At 33.3% G+C, this 17,836-nt stretch overlaps 2 protein-coding genes across 3 annotated transcripts; both read left to right on the forward strand.

Moving 5' to 3' along the window:
- The first annotated feature begins 3,523 nt into the window (after positions 1-3,523).
- LOC107025900 lies at positions 3,524-9,568 on the forward strand. Of its 2 annotated transcripts, none has more exons than XM_015226681.1 (5): positions 3,524-3,789; positions 5,503-5,929; positions 6,026-7,229; positions 7,343-7,489; positions 8,646-9,568. In XM_015226681.1, the coding sequence occupies exons 2-5, from the start codon at positions 5,879-5,881 to the stop codon at positions 9,254-9,256; spliced, it is 2,013 nt and encodes a 670-aa protein (XP_015082167.1). In that variant the 5' UTR covers positions 3,524-3,789; positions 5,503-5,878; the 3' UTR covers positions 9,257-9,568. The 2 variants fall into 2 exon arrangements, with proteins under 2 accessions (XP_015082167.1, XP_027773977.1); XM_027918176.1 differs by lacking the exon at positions 3,524-3,789 and adding an exon at positions 3,833-5,360.
- Positions 9,569-12,483: 2,915 nt separating this feature from the next.
- Positions 12,484-17,445, forward strand: LOC107026333. The gene is made up of 5 exons (XM_015227263.2): positions 12,484-12,713; positions 12,870-13,967; positions 14,101-15,438; positions 16,334-16,448; positions 16,925-17,445. Exons 2-5 carry the CDS (start codon positions 13,284-13,286, stop codon positions 17,158-17,160), a joined length of 2,373 nt encoding a protein of 790 aa, XP_015082749.1. The 5' UTR covers positions 12,484-12,713; positions 12,870-13,283; the 3' UTR covers positions 17,161-17,445.
- Positions 17,446-17,836: the final 391 nt, after the last annotated feature.

Genomic DNA, 17,836 nt, shown 5'->3' on the forward strand with positions numbered 1-17,836 from the left:
ACGGAAAAATTAAAACGGCTAGTTTTTTTGTTGTATAAATTAGAGTTGTGTGTAAAAATATTAGAGTTGTGTGTCGAAATTCAAAATCGTCAACGAGCTTTACCACGACCAGAAGTTGATCACAATCAATCCCTAGCTGAGTTAGAAAGAGGATTTACGGGACTATACAACTATTAGTATTACATTCGAGACATAGTTGAAACAGAACCCTTCCTAGAAGGTGGCTGCGTAAGCTATGTACTCTACTAATAGTTGTAAATTGAAATTGTAATTTGTTACAAATTTAAATAAATTAAATTGATATTTTTTAATTTTTATAATTGTTTTATCCTTATTTTAATTTACTTTTTTAAAATTACAAATTTTATTTATTTAATATTTACAAGATACAAGTTATAAATATAACTTATAAAATAAATATTAATGAATATAAGTAATAACTTATAAAGTATAAACTTCAAAAGATTTAAATTTTGAAAACTTTATTAGATTACTTGCAAACTTAACAATAATCAAAAAAATTAATAAAATATCTTTAAAATAAACTTAAGTTAAAAATTATAGTATAAATTTAAAAACTATTAATTTATACTTAAAAAATAAAAAAAATTATATTTTCGTAATTTAAAAAATATCGTCCCATTAATCCCGTCCCGTTCCATCCCGGTCCGTTCCGGTTCATTCCGGTTCCGTCCCGGTATATAGTGGAACGGGACGGAACCGATGAACCATCCCGATAATTCCGGTCCGGTTCATCCCGGTACCGGTCAAAATTCCGGTCAACGGATTCCGGTCCGGTCCGGTACCGGTTCATTCCGGTCCGGTGACCCGGTTCCGGTCCGGTGACCAGTCTTAATGATAGGTTCCCTTAAGGATTAACTTTTACCTTTTTCTTTAACGTTGACGATGGATGAATTGATGCGGTAAATTCAAAGAAAGGTATTATATATATTTTGTTTATGGATATAATTTTGATTGATAAACACTCGTAGTGGAGTTAAAACGTTTGAACACAAATTTTGGAGTCTAATTATTCAGATTGAGTAAGACCGATGTAAAATATTTTAAGTGTAAATTTAGTACAGTAACACATGAAGTTGTGAGTAGAAATGAGACTCTATACACAGGTCATTTAAAAGAGAGAAAGAGTTTGAATATCTAAGTGTATTATATATTCAAGGAAACTGTGAGATTGACAATGGTGTCACACACCCTATTACTGTAAAGTGGAATATAATGGAGGCTCGCACCTGGAAACTTATGTGACAAGAAGTTGCATATCACAATTAGGGTGAAATGAGTAGATTTGATCTGATTTGGATGAATCGAATATAGACTGGATTGAAACAGATTGGATCACAATTATACAGGTCAATATAATTTTTTTTCAAATATGATTGTTGTAACCATTTTCATCTCCTAAAGGCAAAAAGTATTAAATAAAAGTTAAATTGTTAATACCTCAACTCCTACCACATCGTCCCACTCCTATATTACTATTTTTTTAAAAAAAAAAAATCATACAAAAAAAGAAAATTTAATTTTTTTATCCCCCCCACCCCCCGCCCCGGTCATTCTGAAACAAAAAAAGAAAAAAAATATTTTAAAATAAATATTTATGTTCATGCATGTTCAAGTTTAGGTTTTCATGTATTTATCATTGTGATTTACGATTACATAACTATTCGTTAAAGTAGAGATAGAAAAATTATTTTGTGTGATTGGAGATCAATATAATGGGAAGTAAAAATGAGAAAATAGGACATGAAAGAATTGAGCTAGTACACCATTCATCTATCGCCTCACAATTACTTATTCGATTCTAAATCAACACATATCTTATTAATTGACTAGCAAAGTAATACTTCTTTCGTTCCATAATAACTTATCACTATTTATTTTAAATGATAATTAAAAAATTATAAATAAAATGATCGATTTAACTAATATATCCTTTATCCATATTAACGAATATCAAGATAATTTATAATTACACAAGACATACAAAAAGTAGAAATACTCAAAGTGGGTGAGAACTCTTTAATTTTTGTAAGAATAAATTTTAGAAACTTTAGATTTTATTTAAGTTTTATTGAGAGAAACTAATGAAACATTAAGCATGATGATGATTTTAATTATAGGAATAAAATTGAAAGATTTAATCAATTCTATCTTGATACAGTAAGTGATTAGGTAATTTAAGATAAATATTTTTATAAGAATGATCAACTAATATAATACATGAAAAATATATTTTAAAATCAATATCCCATAAATCTAATCATTAAGCATAATTAACCGCTCAATTCACTCGATAAACAACCCTACCCCACATTGACCCAAACTTTAGATATGTTTGTCCAGGCAGTCCTATATTTCTCCCTCTCACACACATAGTAAGTTTATTCCTTTTAAACTTAATCTTTGTTACAAAGTTTTTATTAATAACACTTGTTCAATTTAAACTCATATTTATATTGAAAAAATAATTTTCGCTCACTTCTTCGGGCTTGCTGCAGCAACAAAAACATAACAACAACTATTATTATTATTATTATTACTATTATTATTATTATTAAATACTACTTTAATTTACATCATAAAATATTTATACATTAGAACTCAGAAGAACATAAATATCAATCAACTTGAATATGTTTAACTAATTCTACTATTACTTATCTCACATTAGATGTGGGATAAATGATTTAAATTTTTAGTCTAATATTCTTAATACATGTAAGGCAATAATTAAATTTTGGTCAAATAACACGCATGAAGTAAAATAAGAGAAGAAATAATTGATATGACATAATAAGATTAAATTATCAAAATAGCTAACCACAACTCACAAGCATAATACTCCTTTCCTCCCAAAATACTTGTATAAATTTTAATTAATATTTAAAATATACTTTTATAATACTTTTTTTAATATAATCTTTAAAATATAAGTTAACTCAATCTAATTTACCTAAAAAAAATCAATCAAATTAAATTTGAAGAAAAAAAAGATGGTTGACAAGTATTGTGCAAGGGATGATAATAATTAATTTGGCTTTAATTAGCTTCAAAGATTTCTTTTAATTAGGTCAAAGGTAGCTACCAATCACCAACTTAAGAACTGATTATTAATAATTTCAAATAAATCTCACGGTTATTATAAAATTGTTACATCTATATAAATCACAGCCTGTAACGTTAGAGGAATACTCCGTCCCTTTTTATTAGTGGTCATAAAATGGGATCTCAAAATTCTATATTTATTGGTCACCAATAAAATAAAATAAAATACATTTTTTTAACTGATGAATAATATATAGATATAATACTATAAATACTTTTAGATTATATTTATAGTTTTTGTATATATATATATATTTAAATTTGTATAAAATAAAATAAATAGATTATATATCTAAAATACCATACAAGATATAAGTATTGAAAAACGTAAATATAAAATGAGGTTAAGTCAAAATGACGATACGAAGTATAATATATTGAATAACAGAATATATTCAAAGCTTATTTGTTAATTAACAAAAATAAAAATAATAATAATAAAGTTAGTTGAAAAAAATCAGGTGCCGTTCAATGGAGCTATAAATTCTTAGCCAAACACTTTTTTCACGATTTAGTTGTAGGGTTGTTATTGTTGCTGCCATTATTGTTCTTCTTGTTGCTCGTTCAAAGCCACAAAAAAAAAATTTAAAAATTAAAAAAAAATTGTTCCTTCTTTGTTAATTTTCAGTTCAGATACGTAAAAGTAAAGCTGGCTAGTAGAAGGTTAGATCTTTGAATTTTGTTTTCCTTTTTTTGTTTTTCTTTTGGTAGGATGAATGAGAAGTTTGATTAATTGGGATTTGTTTGTTTTTATGGTTTTGAAGGTGTGTATTTTGATTGAAATGAGTTGTTATTGGGTAGAAATAGATTTTGAGGATTCATATAGCGGATTCCATCTTGTTTGGGATTTAGGCGTAGTAGAGTAATAGTAATTGTTGATGGTGTATTGATATGTTTTCTGTGATTTGATGCTGTTGTTTACAAATATAATTGGAAAACCATGGTATACAATCCAAACATTTGCTATTACTTGAATTGAAGATGTTAGAAGAATTTACGAGTTTGATATAGATGTTAACTGGGTTGAAATTGGTCAAAACCGTGTAGAATAGATTTTGAGGATTCATATAGCAGATCTCCGATTTGTTTGGCATTTAGGCATAGTAGTAATAATAGTTGTTGTTGTTGTGGAAGATGTTGTATTCATATGGTTCTTGAGCTTTGAAGTTGTTGTCTAGTAATTTAATCTGGAAAACCATGGTATACAATTCATACTTTTGCTATTACTAGGATTGAAGATATTAGAAGATTTTTGAGTTTGAAGATGTGGATTTTGTAATAATGTTAACTGGATAGAAATTGGGTAGAATAGGTTTTGAGGATACATATAGTGGATCCCAACTTATTTGGGATTTAGGCGTAGTAGTGGTAGTAATAGTAGTTTTTCTTTTTTTTTTTTTTGATGACCGTGGTGTCTGGACCAGCAGAAGCAGTAGCCACTGATGGTGTATTGATATGTTTTCTGGGCTTTGATGTTGTTGGAGATGTCAGAAGAATTGTTTATTTTGATATCGATGTTGAATGGATTGAACTTGGTCAAAATGGAGTAGAAAAGATTTTGCGGATTCATATAGGGACCCCAGCTAGTTTGGGAGTTAGGTTTGGTAGTAGAAGTTGTTGATGTAGTATTGATATATTTCTTGGGCTTTGATGTTGTTGTCTAGTAATTTAATCTAGATAATCATGATATACAATTAAACTTTTGCTATTACTTGAATTGGAGATGTTAGAAGACTTTATAGGAAGTGGTTGTTGTTTGATTTCTTGGTGCGCTAAATGCGGCCATGCCTTGTACTGTTATTTAATTTTTTTTTGGCAAAAAATACGTGTAGAATCACTCTCGTTTGGTAATTTATGTGGAAACCTCTTTTGCTGAACTCTGATTTGTTTCCAATCTTGAATTATACTGGCAAGATATGCCTACCTTAAAGAACCATATTCAATGTTCTATGGATCTGAGTCTGAGATTTATATCTGCCTTCGTGAAGTTCTACTCCATTTGATTTTATTTTGTATTGGAATGAAAATAATTGAGGGTTCCTTGAGCCAAGGGATATCAGAAACGACCTCTACCTCCCACGGTAGGGTAAGCTCTGTGTACACTCCTCCTTGACCACTCTCCAGACTCCACTTGTGAAATTACATTGGGTATGGTGTTGTGATGAAAATGATTGAGGATACCTGGTGTCTATTACATGAATTTAGAGAACTAAAGGAAAAGGGAATAGGGATCTGTAAGTAGCATACATAATCAAATATTTTATTTCATTAGACCATATAGATTTTGAACTTTCTGACATGGTATATTGCTCATCTCTTGATTTTAATCCTTTGTTCATCACAGTTTCGGTTTATTTATTTTTTCCTTTTTAACAGGTTGGTATCTTTGGGGCATAGCTATCATTGGGTTCATTTAGATTTTGACAAACTTCTTCAAGTCTGGCCGCTATAAAAACTTCCAGCTTCTCTCGCACCTCTAAGTGGGTGTGGGGCAAGAACGAGGGGGTGATTTTACTATGTGTTTTGAGGAGATCAAGATCATCACATATCTGGAGATTGTGCCGTGTCTCAGCAGGGCTCACACTTGATTATGGCTAAGATTGCCCTGTGCTAAGTCCTTCAGTCATGTGACCTTATTTTGCTGAAATTCTACAGATTACCAGTTTAGAAAAATATTAGAATATTAGAGCTCTTCAATATCTCGAAAGTGATTAAATCTCATGTGAACCCAATTTCTTTTTCTTTTTTAAAGATGTTTAAGTTTTCATGCTTCCCAGCTCACATCCATTCCCACAGGCAAAAGGTTAGAAAATAAATATTTTGGATGTTATGCACATATTACTTTTCCTTGCTTGCATAATTTTAAAATGTTGCTGATTCTACGTTCCTCTACAATCAGAAAACAGTTCAACTATCTGCTGAAGCAATGCATAAAAGACTTGAAGATTGTTCACAGAATCACACCATGAAGGATTTTGCTTACTTGTCCACAACTAGTGCATCATGTGCGGCGGATGGAGATGCTCTCGAGAACTATGCAGATCATGCTTCAGATTCTTCTCGCTTAGAGCATGATTATAAATCTGAGGAATTAAAGAGCAAATCTAATACTGAATGTGAAGTCATACATAACAATGCACATATGAGGAAAAGTTTATCTTTGGGTAGTAGTATACATTTGGATGGAAGAGTTGCCAGTGGCAATAACTCAGAGCATGAGAGTGGTAGATATTCTTGTTATGAATCAGATGATCAATGCGGATCAACAACTGCAGATGATGGGAAGGAATTTAACTTGGTTGGTTTATTTCACAAAGCTGGACCCTCTGATTCTGTTCAAATTGGAGATGCAAAAGAGTCAGAAAAAGAGGGACAGGAGAACTATGAGGTTCAGTTGTCTAGTGCAAATGAGTCTGGTGACTGTTCACCTCGTACTTCTCCTTGTATTGTAAAATCAAGTTCATTGCCTAACATTCATTCCCCAGGTCGACAATTTATCCTCAACTGCCATCGCTCCAGATCTGCTGAGGACTTGAATATTTTAGATGCAAGACGGAAAGAACATTTTGTGGATGAGGTAGCAAACAAGGTGATGAAACATGAAAAGGAAGATAGTTTACATAATAATGGAAAAGGTTATGATGAAACCCCACCGGATGAGAATTTTGATACAGATAACTATGTTGGCTCAGCCAAAGACTGGATACTACCTGGGATGGATGAGGTTAACATGAAGAGGCATGTTAATGGAGAATCTACATTTTTCCGATGGAATGAACTGACAGGCAATGATTTTAAGACAAAACGTATTGAGGAGTGGGTTACAGACCTTCAGCATTGCGGCAGATTTGAAGAAACAGATGACTTTTCTGTTCCTGAGAATGGACCTGAAGTGCAAAAAGGTAAAGCTTTCTTGGATGCTTCTCCTGTTGCAAAGTTGGATGGTCAGGTCATACCTGGTGCAGAAAGTATAAAGAAATATATCTCTTCATTGAGTGCCAATGCCACATCAGCTCAGATGATAAATCATGGGTTGGTTGTGATTCCATTTATCAGTGCTTTTGTGAGTTTGAGAGCACTTAACTTATCAGGGAATTCCATAGGTTTGTATCTCATACATTCTATTCCGCTGGCTTGAGTTCACTTTCTCCTGCTCTCCAAGTCTTCATTTAATTAGAACTGACGGTTTATTTTCTCGCTTCTATTTTTTTCCCAGTGAGGATAACTGCTGGTGCTCTCCCTCGAGGGCTTCATATTCTGAATTTGTCCAGGAACAGTATCGCAGTTATTGAAGGATTGCGTGAACTTACACGACTTCGTGTTCTTGATCTGAGCTACAATCGACTAGTGAGGATTGGACATGGTATGATTTTTTTCAAGATGCACTGCGACTGTTGCTAGACTTCCTTGATGTAGACATCATTTATCTCTTGAAGTCCTAATAACTGGTCATTAAGTTAATAGAGAAAGTTCTTTATTCGTCTAAGTGAATGAATATGCAACTTTTTAGAAATTTTCCACTTGAAAGGATGCTTTGCAGTTTGAGGAACTTCAAAGGAATAGTTCTAAAATCATGATGAGTGAAGAAACCTATAACCCATATGAACTTGACAAGTCTTGTTAGTTGTATGTTATGCATAACCTCCCAGAGCTGGTGCAGTAACAACTCTATTTGAATGTTAAAATAAATTGAAAATGCCTTACAAGTTTAGCCACATTTATAGCGTGACTTAGCTGGTTCTTTGCTAAATCATCTTTGTTTTGTGGATTTTCTTAAGACTTGACTTTTTTTTTTCTTTAGAGTGTTCTTGCAATTAATATACATTTCTGTGAAAGAAAGAACTTAGAGTTGATGCTTTGATCCATTTACTAAAATCTTCTTTGTTCTGTCAGTAATCAAAGTTGGCAATTCAACTTAATAAAGTTAAATTAATATCTTACTAGCTAGCTATATACTGCTTCCATATCAAATTAGTTGCAAACCATCCCTTTTCAGGTCATCTAAAGTACTGGCCACTTTGCTAGTGAACAGAACAGTACATATTCTACAACAGAACAAGTCAGATATGCCATAGGATCAGTTATTTACTTCTATATACTGTTTTCTTCTCCTCGTTTTTTTATCAATACACTCAAAAAGTACGTAAGAGAATATCATTAACCCTCTTTTTTAATTATAAAATCCTCCGAACTCATTGTCACCTAGTTCAGAATGAACAGTTTAATTTTCTTTCAAGTTGGTGAAGATTCTCTAATTTATGGCCTCTTCTGTGTGGTACATTATTACCTATACAAATAACAATGTATTGTTGACCTCTCTTCTTATCCAGTGTGTTGAGTCAAATATATCCGTTCAAAGTCGGTGGGAGAGGCGATATTATTTCTCCATATGTTAGCTTTAAGTTACCTTTGTTTGGTTTATCCAGATTAAATGTCCTTTAAGTTAGCTTCAAGTAATGTTAGCTAAATAGATTGTAATTGAGCTAAATTACTTCTCCTATGGACAATTTGGCCTGTAGGTCTTGCTTCATGTTCTTCCTTGAAAGAGCTGTACCTAGCTGGGAATAAAATCAGTGAGGTTGAGGGTCTTCACCGCCTCCTAAAATTGAATGTCCTGGATTTGAGATTCAACAAAATATCTACAGCCAAATGCTTGGGCCAACTTGCAGCTAATTATGGTTCTTTACAAGCAATCAGCCTGGAAGGGAACCCTGCCCAGAAGAATGTTGGTGATGAACAACTGAAAAAGAATCTTCAAGGCCTTCTTCCGAATCTCATTTACTTCAACAGAAAACCCGTCAAGGTGAAGGACACAGCAGACAGATCTGCTAGATTAGCCGTTGGTGCTCATCAGCTCGATCGAGGTCTCAAGCCGGTCAAGGCTATGCGGAAGGCAAGCCATGGTGTTGTCACACACAAAGCATCATCTTCATCAACCCATGGTCGTAAAAGTCAAAAAGTGACCTCAACAAAACCATCCAAAAGTAGACCCACTGCCCGCCTGCCCCCTATTGGAACTAAAACTACTACACGGCCACAGGTCTATGACTTCAGCAGCAAACTTCTTAGCTTCAGTCCTGACCTGTCTATGCGCAGGACCCGGAGTGAGGGAACACTTGGTGTGATTTGAGGATCACAGTATTTAACTTAAGATACTTTAACGTGGTCCTCCTGTTTCAGTGTTTGAACTAGTATTTTAATTAGGGAAACCCTATCCCTTTAGTTTTAGTTTCCCAGGAAGATCAGCAAGGCAGCCTGCACTTGCAAACTTCAGTCGACTTGTGCCTTTATTTCAGTTCTATGCTTTAGCTGTTATTGAATTTCTATGTTTTAAGGACAATATAGTTGTGTGGTAGTATTTGCTTGCCTCATATGTCCATAACAGTTTCATATTTCTTGAATCATCTTTCTGGATACAATAAGAAGTGCATTGTTTCCCAAATTGGATGTTGAGGTGTGGTTGTTTTATCTTGAGCCGAGGGGTCTATTGGAAACAATATCTTCCGCCTTCACAAGATAGGGGTAAAGTTTCGTATTTACTACCCTCTCTAGATCCACATTCTGCGTGAAATGTTGAATGTTTTGGTCAAACAGACTTTTTTTTTTTTTAAAAAAAAAGACATTCTGAAATATAGGGAAAGAACAAAAAACTACTCAAACATTGACATCATTTATGAAATTTTTTAGTTACGTTACTCCTGGCACTCACTTGTGTCTTAAGAGTAGGTAACAAAAAAAGAACAAATCCAGGAATAGAGATTTTGACCTTCATTAATACGTTGACTATTAGTTGAGAAACGGAAAAAACATACTATGTGAGTTGTGACAAATACCTGTTGGTCTGATCATTAGACAGATTTTACTAAATTGGAACCCACAAGTTATAACAAGTTTACCTAACTCGTAAATTTATTTATGACTAATTTTAGATAATAATAATAATAACATATTTAATAAAATTTTATTGAACGAGGTTTGAAGAGGTTAGAGTGAACGTATCATTATCATGAAGGGAGAGCATTTGTTTTCAAAAGACTAAATGCTCAAGTGCATAAATATTTATGTTTTTAGAGTAGTAGTTTCAATTTTTTTGTCCAATCAAATATCATCACATAAATCGAAATAAAGAAAAATAATCTTTTGATATAAATATAAAAATGATTTATGACTTTCATCGAATGATTATTGGGTGAAGTGCTTTAATATCCATTTTGGAGTCTTCATTTATCTTGTGATCGTTTTATAATTTAATGATTATTGGGTGAAGTGCTTTAATATCCATTTTGGAGTCTTCATTTATCTTGTGATCGTTTTATAATTTAATTTTTACAAATTGATAATATTTCAGTAACATTTAAAGATATACAATTGAGATTAAAAATGTACCGTTAGATCTCAATTATATGACTAAAATAGTAAAATATATGTAGAAATTGCCTTAAATTTTCAATCATGTGTGTCTAAATTTGTTTTTAACTTTTTGTTTTTCAAATTTCAATTATTCAACAGTCAAGTTTTTTCTAAATAAGCTCAGGTTTGTAACATAAATTTCATATGTTAATAAAGAACAGATTCTAATAATCAATTTGCTAAAACAGTAACAAAGCTAATAAAATCATTTTATATATTTAATAATTTTTTCGTGCATATTTAGAGTAGATATTGAAAATTTATGGGACTCGGCAAGACGTTTTGAATTCTAGTTAAGACTCTACAAGATGTATTCGATTTCCGTTAACATTTTTGGAGGCTAATCTAACTCTTAAACCGTAGTTCATACCTATATGAATGATATTTTATTTGTTTAAGACAATTAGAATGTTTCTTCATAATTTGAGAAATATGTCACTAACAACTCTCAAATTAATCTTATACGAGGAATCAATGGAACAACAGATTCATACTTACAATATTGATGAATAAAATTATGTTTCTTCATATTTTATTGGGGATTGAAATTTTTTTTATCACTTTAAATTATATTACAAGCACTTAGTCCTAGTCATATATAATAAAACATATAGTAAAAAATCAATCATATGTATCTGAATTTATAAAAAATAGAATAAAAATATAATAATAATGCATTTTATTGGTCAAAGCTTAATATTTGTATAAGAAAATAAAATATAAAATGAGTATTAATCAAATGGTAACTTACACAAATTTTCTATTTTAGGAGCTAGTATCTAAGTTCGTGTTAGTTTATAATATTATATTTTTTTATCATACTTTGGACCTGAGATATATGTATTTGTCTCCTTCATATATCAATCAATTTCAGGGTACATCCATAATGAACTGTCAAATACATATACACTTAATTAGATATATTGATATTAAGTATATAAAATTTTAATAAAAAAAGATCTAAAATTACTACTAAATTGTTTTTGACTTATTATTATTATTATTATTTTAAAAAAGACACTTTAACTTTGCTCTTTCCAATACATTTATCTAAACATACCAATTAATATCAAGGTACATGCATAATGAACTATCAAATACACATACACTTAATTAGATATACCGATATAAATTAAGTACATAAAATCTTAACAAGAAAAGATATAAAGTCACTATTCAAATTGTTTAAATTTTCAAAAAATAAAACGCCTTATTTACAGGTGTCCTATTACCTCACAAAATCATTTTTAACAATTATAAATTAAAATGTGTCACATACACATAATTTTAAATAATAATTAAATAGACACAAACTTCAATTTATAATACTATTCTTCCATATATGATTTTTAAAGGTTTAATAATGAAAGTCATGATTTAAAAAAAGAAAGAGAGAAAGGCATAGAAAAATAATAGAGGATGCGAGGTACGAGATTGATGAAAGAGAGACAAAGTTGATTGACATGAAATTAGAATTTGAAGAGATGTATTTTTCTCAATATACAATTAAAAGTCTTAATTAATAATAAGATAAGTAATTATTTGAAAACACAAATAAAAACAACACATCACTATATGGTAATAAAGTATAATTTTTTTTCTTAATTTAATGTGACAATCGAAATAGATGAAATTTAAGTAGACATATTCCTTGAACCCGCCAAAAAGTAAAGTGGAGAAAAAAAAGGAGAGGGAAAACAAAAAGGGTAAAATTGGAAAAAACAAAAACAAAAAGGAAAGGACTCTTGCTACTGCTATTATCTATGGTGTGTCAGTCTGTGTGTCTTCGTGTGGGTTCCAGCAGAAAATAATAAAATATCTTACAGGGACTAACTTTGCAATTTATAAAAACATTTGAGGGGCACATTGCAATATTTAAAACATCAAAATAGGGGTTAAAATTGAAATTTTGAAAACATTGCGGGGTTCAAATTGAGAAGGGACAAAATTTTAACAGAGAGAACCCTAATTTTTAATCGTGAACTCAACTCTTCTCTGTTCTCTGTGTTTGAACGCCGACGCCTACACTGTCCCTTTTTTTTTGGTCACTCCAATCGTCGATCACTCATAGCTTTTCTCTCGCTAGACTTTATGTTTATCTCTCTAAACTCTCTTGCGAAGTCTTTCTTCTTTACTGGAACTTTCACGAAGACGATCGGTTTTCTCCGCCGTTACAGGTACTTTTAATTTTTTTCTTGGAAATCTTGAAGATCAATTTTTTTTTGGTTGAAGAAAGCGGAAACGGGTACCCTTTTCGTTTATCTGATATGGGTTTTTTGTATTTCTAATTTTTTTTGATGAGTTTTTTGTTTTTTCATCGCTACTCGGTGCAGTTTGACCAGTTTGCGGTGTCGTTGGAAGTGAAGGCATTTGAATCTAATTAGAACTGAAGTGGGTTTTCAATTTTGGGTTCTTTACTGGTTAAGAAGGAGTTACGTCGGTTACTTAGCAATTTTTGAGGTTATTTGGGAAAAGAACAGGAGTTCAGGTAAAAATTGAAAATTGGTCGAGGTGGACTGAAAACTGGGTTCCAGTAAGGAGGAATATTCTGGTTATTTGCTGAACATGGGATTTAAGAACAGATTAATTTTAAAGAAAACAACTTTCGGCTTGCATGTGTGAGAATTTGCGTTTTGAAAAAACAATCTTTAGTACCAACCTTATTTTGTTGGGGTGGGAAAAACAGTGAAATAGGGGGGAAGATTGGTTCGAGGGCAGGGGTACTGCCTGTTGAGGTGCGTGCACTTATGCCTTCGGTTGGTGGGATGAGAAGAACTACTAGGATTTTTGGGACAAGGGTTTTGAGGTCAGGGCGGAGGTTATCAACTTCATTTGAGGCTAAGCGGGCAAAGCATGGGGATGAGTGGATTGGGCTTCTTGACAATGTAGGTGGTGGTGGTGGTGCTGCTGCTGATGCCACTAGGTGCAAGAAAAAGGGGTGGCTTAAGAAGGAAGTTGCTTTGAACCTTGAAGCTGACGAAATGAATATTGATGCAGATAGTAAGTCTATGGATGAACAGGAGACACTAGAGGCACCTGTGGTGGATACTGTTAGTCCGAAAAGCTATATAGATCGGATGTGGGGACTTGTATATACGAGGAAGAGGAAAAGGGTGGACTTGAAAAGGCATGATTCTGTGAGAGGAAAAGTGTTAACAGATGTTAGGAGGTATGGCAAGCAATTTATAAGGAAGAAAAAACATAGATCAGCTTATGCTAAGGATTCGGATAAATCTGAAGATGGCCAATTTTCAAGTGACATTGTTATTGTAAATACATCATATGGAAGCGGTTATTGGGTTTCCTGCCTTTTGAATTGCATTTTAATGTATTTGAGGAGGTCAACTGTTAGTTTGCAGCAAATCTTTGGATTCATCAACTCAAAACCTCTGAGGGACGTTTGGTCATTGCAAGGAATCCTCCTCCTCAAGGTAAGTCAGTCATATTTTGTTACTATTGGGCCTCATCCTTTATTTTTTTCCCAGTCTCTTTTTGTTTATTTGATGTCTTAATCTTGGGGAGTTTGTAGCTGATCTTGTTGTTTTTCCTGTTTCTGGAACTTAGGATCAGACTCCCAAGAAAATCAAAACTGGAGCTTGTGTTATCTCTGGCGTCAGGTGTTCTGTTCCTGTTTTTACGTTGGACTTTTCTACAGTCCCGTGTTTCTTTTTATACCTGCACTCAAGCTTGCTTCTCAGATTTGTTCCCATGTCATATGCATTAGTCATGCAACCTACAGTTGCCATTGATGAAGTTATGGTGACTAATGACATGGAGATTGTATCTCGCCTCACCCCTGTAACTCAGTCTGAATTGGATGTGAATACTCAGTCTGGATATGATGTAGTTGCACCTGGAGCATATGATTCTAAAAAGATTGAAGTGGTTAACACAACTGTTGGTCTTCCTAAATCAACTGCCCGGCACTTGCAGCCAAGGAACAGTCGTAATATCCAGAAGAGGAGAAGCTCATTGAGGTCAATGAGAGGCAGACATTCTTCCTTTGGCACACAGAATGCCAGTGGTGTTTTGACTTCCGACAGGTTAAGGTTCAGACGTGATGGCCTCCGATTTTCCTCTCGGACACCTCATTATGAGCTTAGAAGTTCACGGCAGAAAACTTCCATGCCAAGCGTCAAAGAACTAAAATCTGCTTTGGTGGGATTGACACAGAATATAGAGACAGTGAGTTGTTCGGCAAACATATTGGTTATTGAACCAGACAAGTGTTACAGAGAAGAAGGCGCCGTCATTGGTATGGAACTTTCTGCTGCAAAACAATGGATTCTAGCAGTGAAGATAGGTGGTGTAAGGAGATTTAATCTTACTACTGAAAAAGTTATGAGGCCATGTAGTTCCAACCGTGTAACTCATGACTTAATATGGGTTGGGGATAGTGGTTGGAAGTTAGAGTTTCCAGATAGGCAAGACTGGTTGATTTTCAAGGAACTTTACAAAGGATGTTCTGATCGCAATGTACAGCCCCCTGCGGTGAGCATCATTCCTGTTCCTGGTGTAAGTGAAGTATCAGGCTATGCAGAGAGAAATCCTCCCGACTTTGCCCGGCCAGTTTCATACATCACTGTTAAAGATGATGAACTAGCAAGGGCATTAGCAAGGAGTACAGCTAACTATGACATGGATGGTGATGATGAAGAATGGCTGAGAAACTTTAATGATCAGCCTAGTCTGGAAAATGATCACCTTTCAACTGACAGCTTCGAGTTGCTGATTGATCATTTTGAGAAAGGCTTCTATTGTAATCCAGATGATTACTCTGATGAGAAAGCTGCTGTTAGTAGTTGCCCGAATAAGGAAAAGAAAGAGATTGTAGAGGCTGTGTATAGTTACTGGTCGAAAAAGAGGAAGCAAAACCGGTCTTCCCTGATAAAAATTTTCCAGGTAAAAGTGATATGCTTCAATAGAAACATTTTTCTTAATGACAATATCTTTGGAAGCAATTGTATTCTAGATCTTGAATTGAAGTAAAATTGTTTATACACTGTCTTCTGAATAATATCAATTTTTTTCTTCATGGAGTATAGTTTCTGTTTAGTTCTCCTGAAAGAAGTTGATATACACCCTCATCTCTCCTTAGGTAAAGCGATTTGCGGAGAAGTGACTTAAGCTTCTTTTGTTCTATACCAATTGTTTTCATCTTTTTATGAAAGAGAAACTGTTTGGTATTATAATTGTAGAATAAATGTGATAAGTTACTTGAGATTTGCATCTAGATTCTCTTTTGAGGATGTGATGGGTTGTAACGAAGAATTGGTCTCTAATCTGATAAGGTAGCAATAGCTTAGTGGTAAGGACCTTCACTGCCAAACCATGGAGGTGGGGTTTGAGTCACCGAGGAGCAAACTGTAAAGGGCTACTAGTGGGCTCATGAGTGGGGGTGTGAATGGGTTAACTGTATAAAAAAAGCAACATCTTCACCAACTGGTGCTTATCCGACGTAACTGGTTTATGAGCAAGCAAAAGAATATAAAAGATCTTTATTGATTGCTGTTACAACTCTAATCAAGTTAAGAGTTTCATAAAAGAAATGTTCAGCTGCAACTTGTAGGGGAATACAAAATTTATTTTTCATAAAAAAAAGAAATGAAAAATGAAAATAGAAGAAAAGATTTTGACTTAGCGCTGACATTTCATCTTCATTAAGCAAAACATAAAAAATTCTGACATTTTTCTTTTATAAATCGTCCTTTTCATTATTCCTATACAATTGTTGGTCGATGGTTCTCTACATCATATTATGGCACTATCTGAAGGTCACAATGATTTTTCCTGACAGTGTTACCAGCCAAGGAGAACTCAAGTGATCCCAAAATCTATCTTCCGGAAGAAGAGGTCTTTCAAACGGCAAGGAAGCAAAGCTGGTAGAGGCAAACATCGGCCTTTTCTACCAGGTGTGTATTCAATTTTATTTATATCAGAATTCGTGTTGTCCTAACTGAGGTCTGTACTGCATGTTTACTCGTAAACTCTTGAAAGAAGCTGTTAATGGTAGTTGAAATTACTTATGAACAATTTATGAGAGATTCTACATTAGAGTGGTTCAATGCTGTGCAATAGCCAATGCCAATGCTTGCAGCTTAACTAGGCCAGTATGGCTGCTTGTTTAATTTTTTCTTAAGTTCTGAGGCTAAATCTTCAAGCTTTGCCCACTTTTCTCAAAAAAAATATTAATCTGTAAAAGCTCTTTCCGCAAGTTTTCTCAGTTTGCGTTCACTATAAACAAAGATATGTTAGTAGTCTTCTTGTGCTGGACCTACGACTGTTGAACAATGTTGTATTTGCTGAACAGTAGGTATACAGCATTTGCTATATGTATCTTGATGTTTTCTACTCGATTGAAGACTAATATGAAATTATTATAAAACAGCTGTTGTTGCAGAGGAAGATGCTGTACAGCAACAAAATGCAGTACTGAAGGTGAATGAAGCAAAAGCTGCTGCAAACAAGTCGGAGGATTTGGCAGTTCGGATGAGACAGAAGGCGCAGCAGCTGATGGAGAACGCTGATCTAGCAACTTACAAAGCAATGATGGCACTTAGAATAGCTGAAGCAGCTAAGATTGCTAAGTCTAAAGAAGCTGTTGCGCCGATTTTCCTAGGTTAGACGAGTGTCTTTTTTTGGTGTTTCAGTAAATTCAGGTTGAAATGGCCAATTTTTCCCCTTGTTGAAATCGGAGGAAAGACAGCCTCGTAATGGCCTTTTTAGAGAAGCCTGTGGAGGTCTCGAAAATCTTTAACAGGATTTTGTGTATAGATTCTAATGGGATGTACATTCTGTATCATTATTTCTTTAGATGTTAGCTTAGATTTGTACAAGGCAAAAATGTTTCAGAAAAGCATAACAGATATACAAGATTTTGAGCATCGTACATAATGCTTTTTATCGTCTTCTTCTTCAATGTTTTGTTGCTGTCATGTTTTCTTCTTGAGCGTTAAGAGTCTATCTGAAATAGTTTCTTTTAACCCTCTGAAGGTGTAGGTAAGGTTTGCATACATTTTTACTCTCGCTATACTTTATTTACGAGATTACATTTTTAAAAAAAATGTGTTTTTCTCAATTTGACGCTTCTACAAAAGATTTAAGGATATTTTAGTACAATTAGGCATGTTAATGTTAAGGGTGTTGTGTTTTGCTGTTTGGTCGTCTTATGTTGTGTTTTTAAGAATAGGATTATATCATTTTAATGTTTTGTCTAACCTAAATGCAATAACGGCATATGTAGTGACAGGTGTGATAATTATCTTGTAGGCCTTTTCTGTCTTTTTTTTTTTAGTTATTG

The sequence above is a fragment of the Solanum pennellii genome, chromosome 7 (assembly GCF_001406875.1).
Source record: "Solanum pennellii chromosome 7, SPENNV200".
Taxonomy (NCBI): Eukaryota; Viridiplantae; Streptophyta; class Magnoliopsida; order Solanales; family Solanaceae; genus Solanum; species Solanum pennellii.

What these genes read in the sequence shown, in the direction of transcription:
- LOC107025900 (XM_015226681.1), top strand. Translation starts at nt 5,879, where the DNA reads ATGTTTAAGTTTTCATGCTTCCCAGCTCACATCCATTCCCACAGGCAA. An exon ending in TCCATTCCCACAGGCAAAAG is followed by an intron (nt 5,930 to 6,025) that starts GTTAGAAAATAA and finishes CTCTACAATCAG; the next exon opens with AAAACAGTTCAACTATCTGC. An exon ending in CTTATCAGGGAATTCCATAG is followed by an intron (nt 7,230 to 7,342) that starts GTTTGTATCTCA and finishes TTTTTTTCCCAG; the next exon opens with TGAGGATAACTGCTGGTGCT.
- LOC107026333 (XM_015227263.2), top strand. Translation starts at nt 13,284, where the DNA reads ATGCCTTCGGTTGGTGGGATGAGAAGAACTACTAGGATTTTTGGGACA. An exon ending in AAGGAATCCTCCTCCTCAAG is followed by an intron (nt 13,968 to 14,100) that starts GTAAGTCAGTCA and finishes TCTGGAACTTAG; the next exon opens with GATCAGACTCCCAAGAAAAT. An exon ending in CCCTGATAAAAATTTTCCAG is followed by an intron (nt 15,439 to 16,333) that starts GTAAAAGTGATA and finishes TTTTCCTGACAG; the next exon opens with TGTTACCAGCCAAGGAGAAC.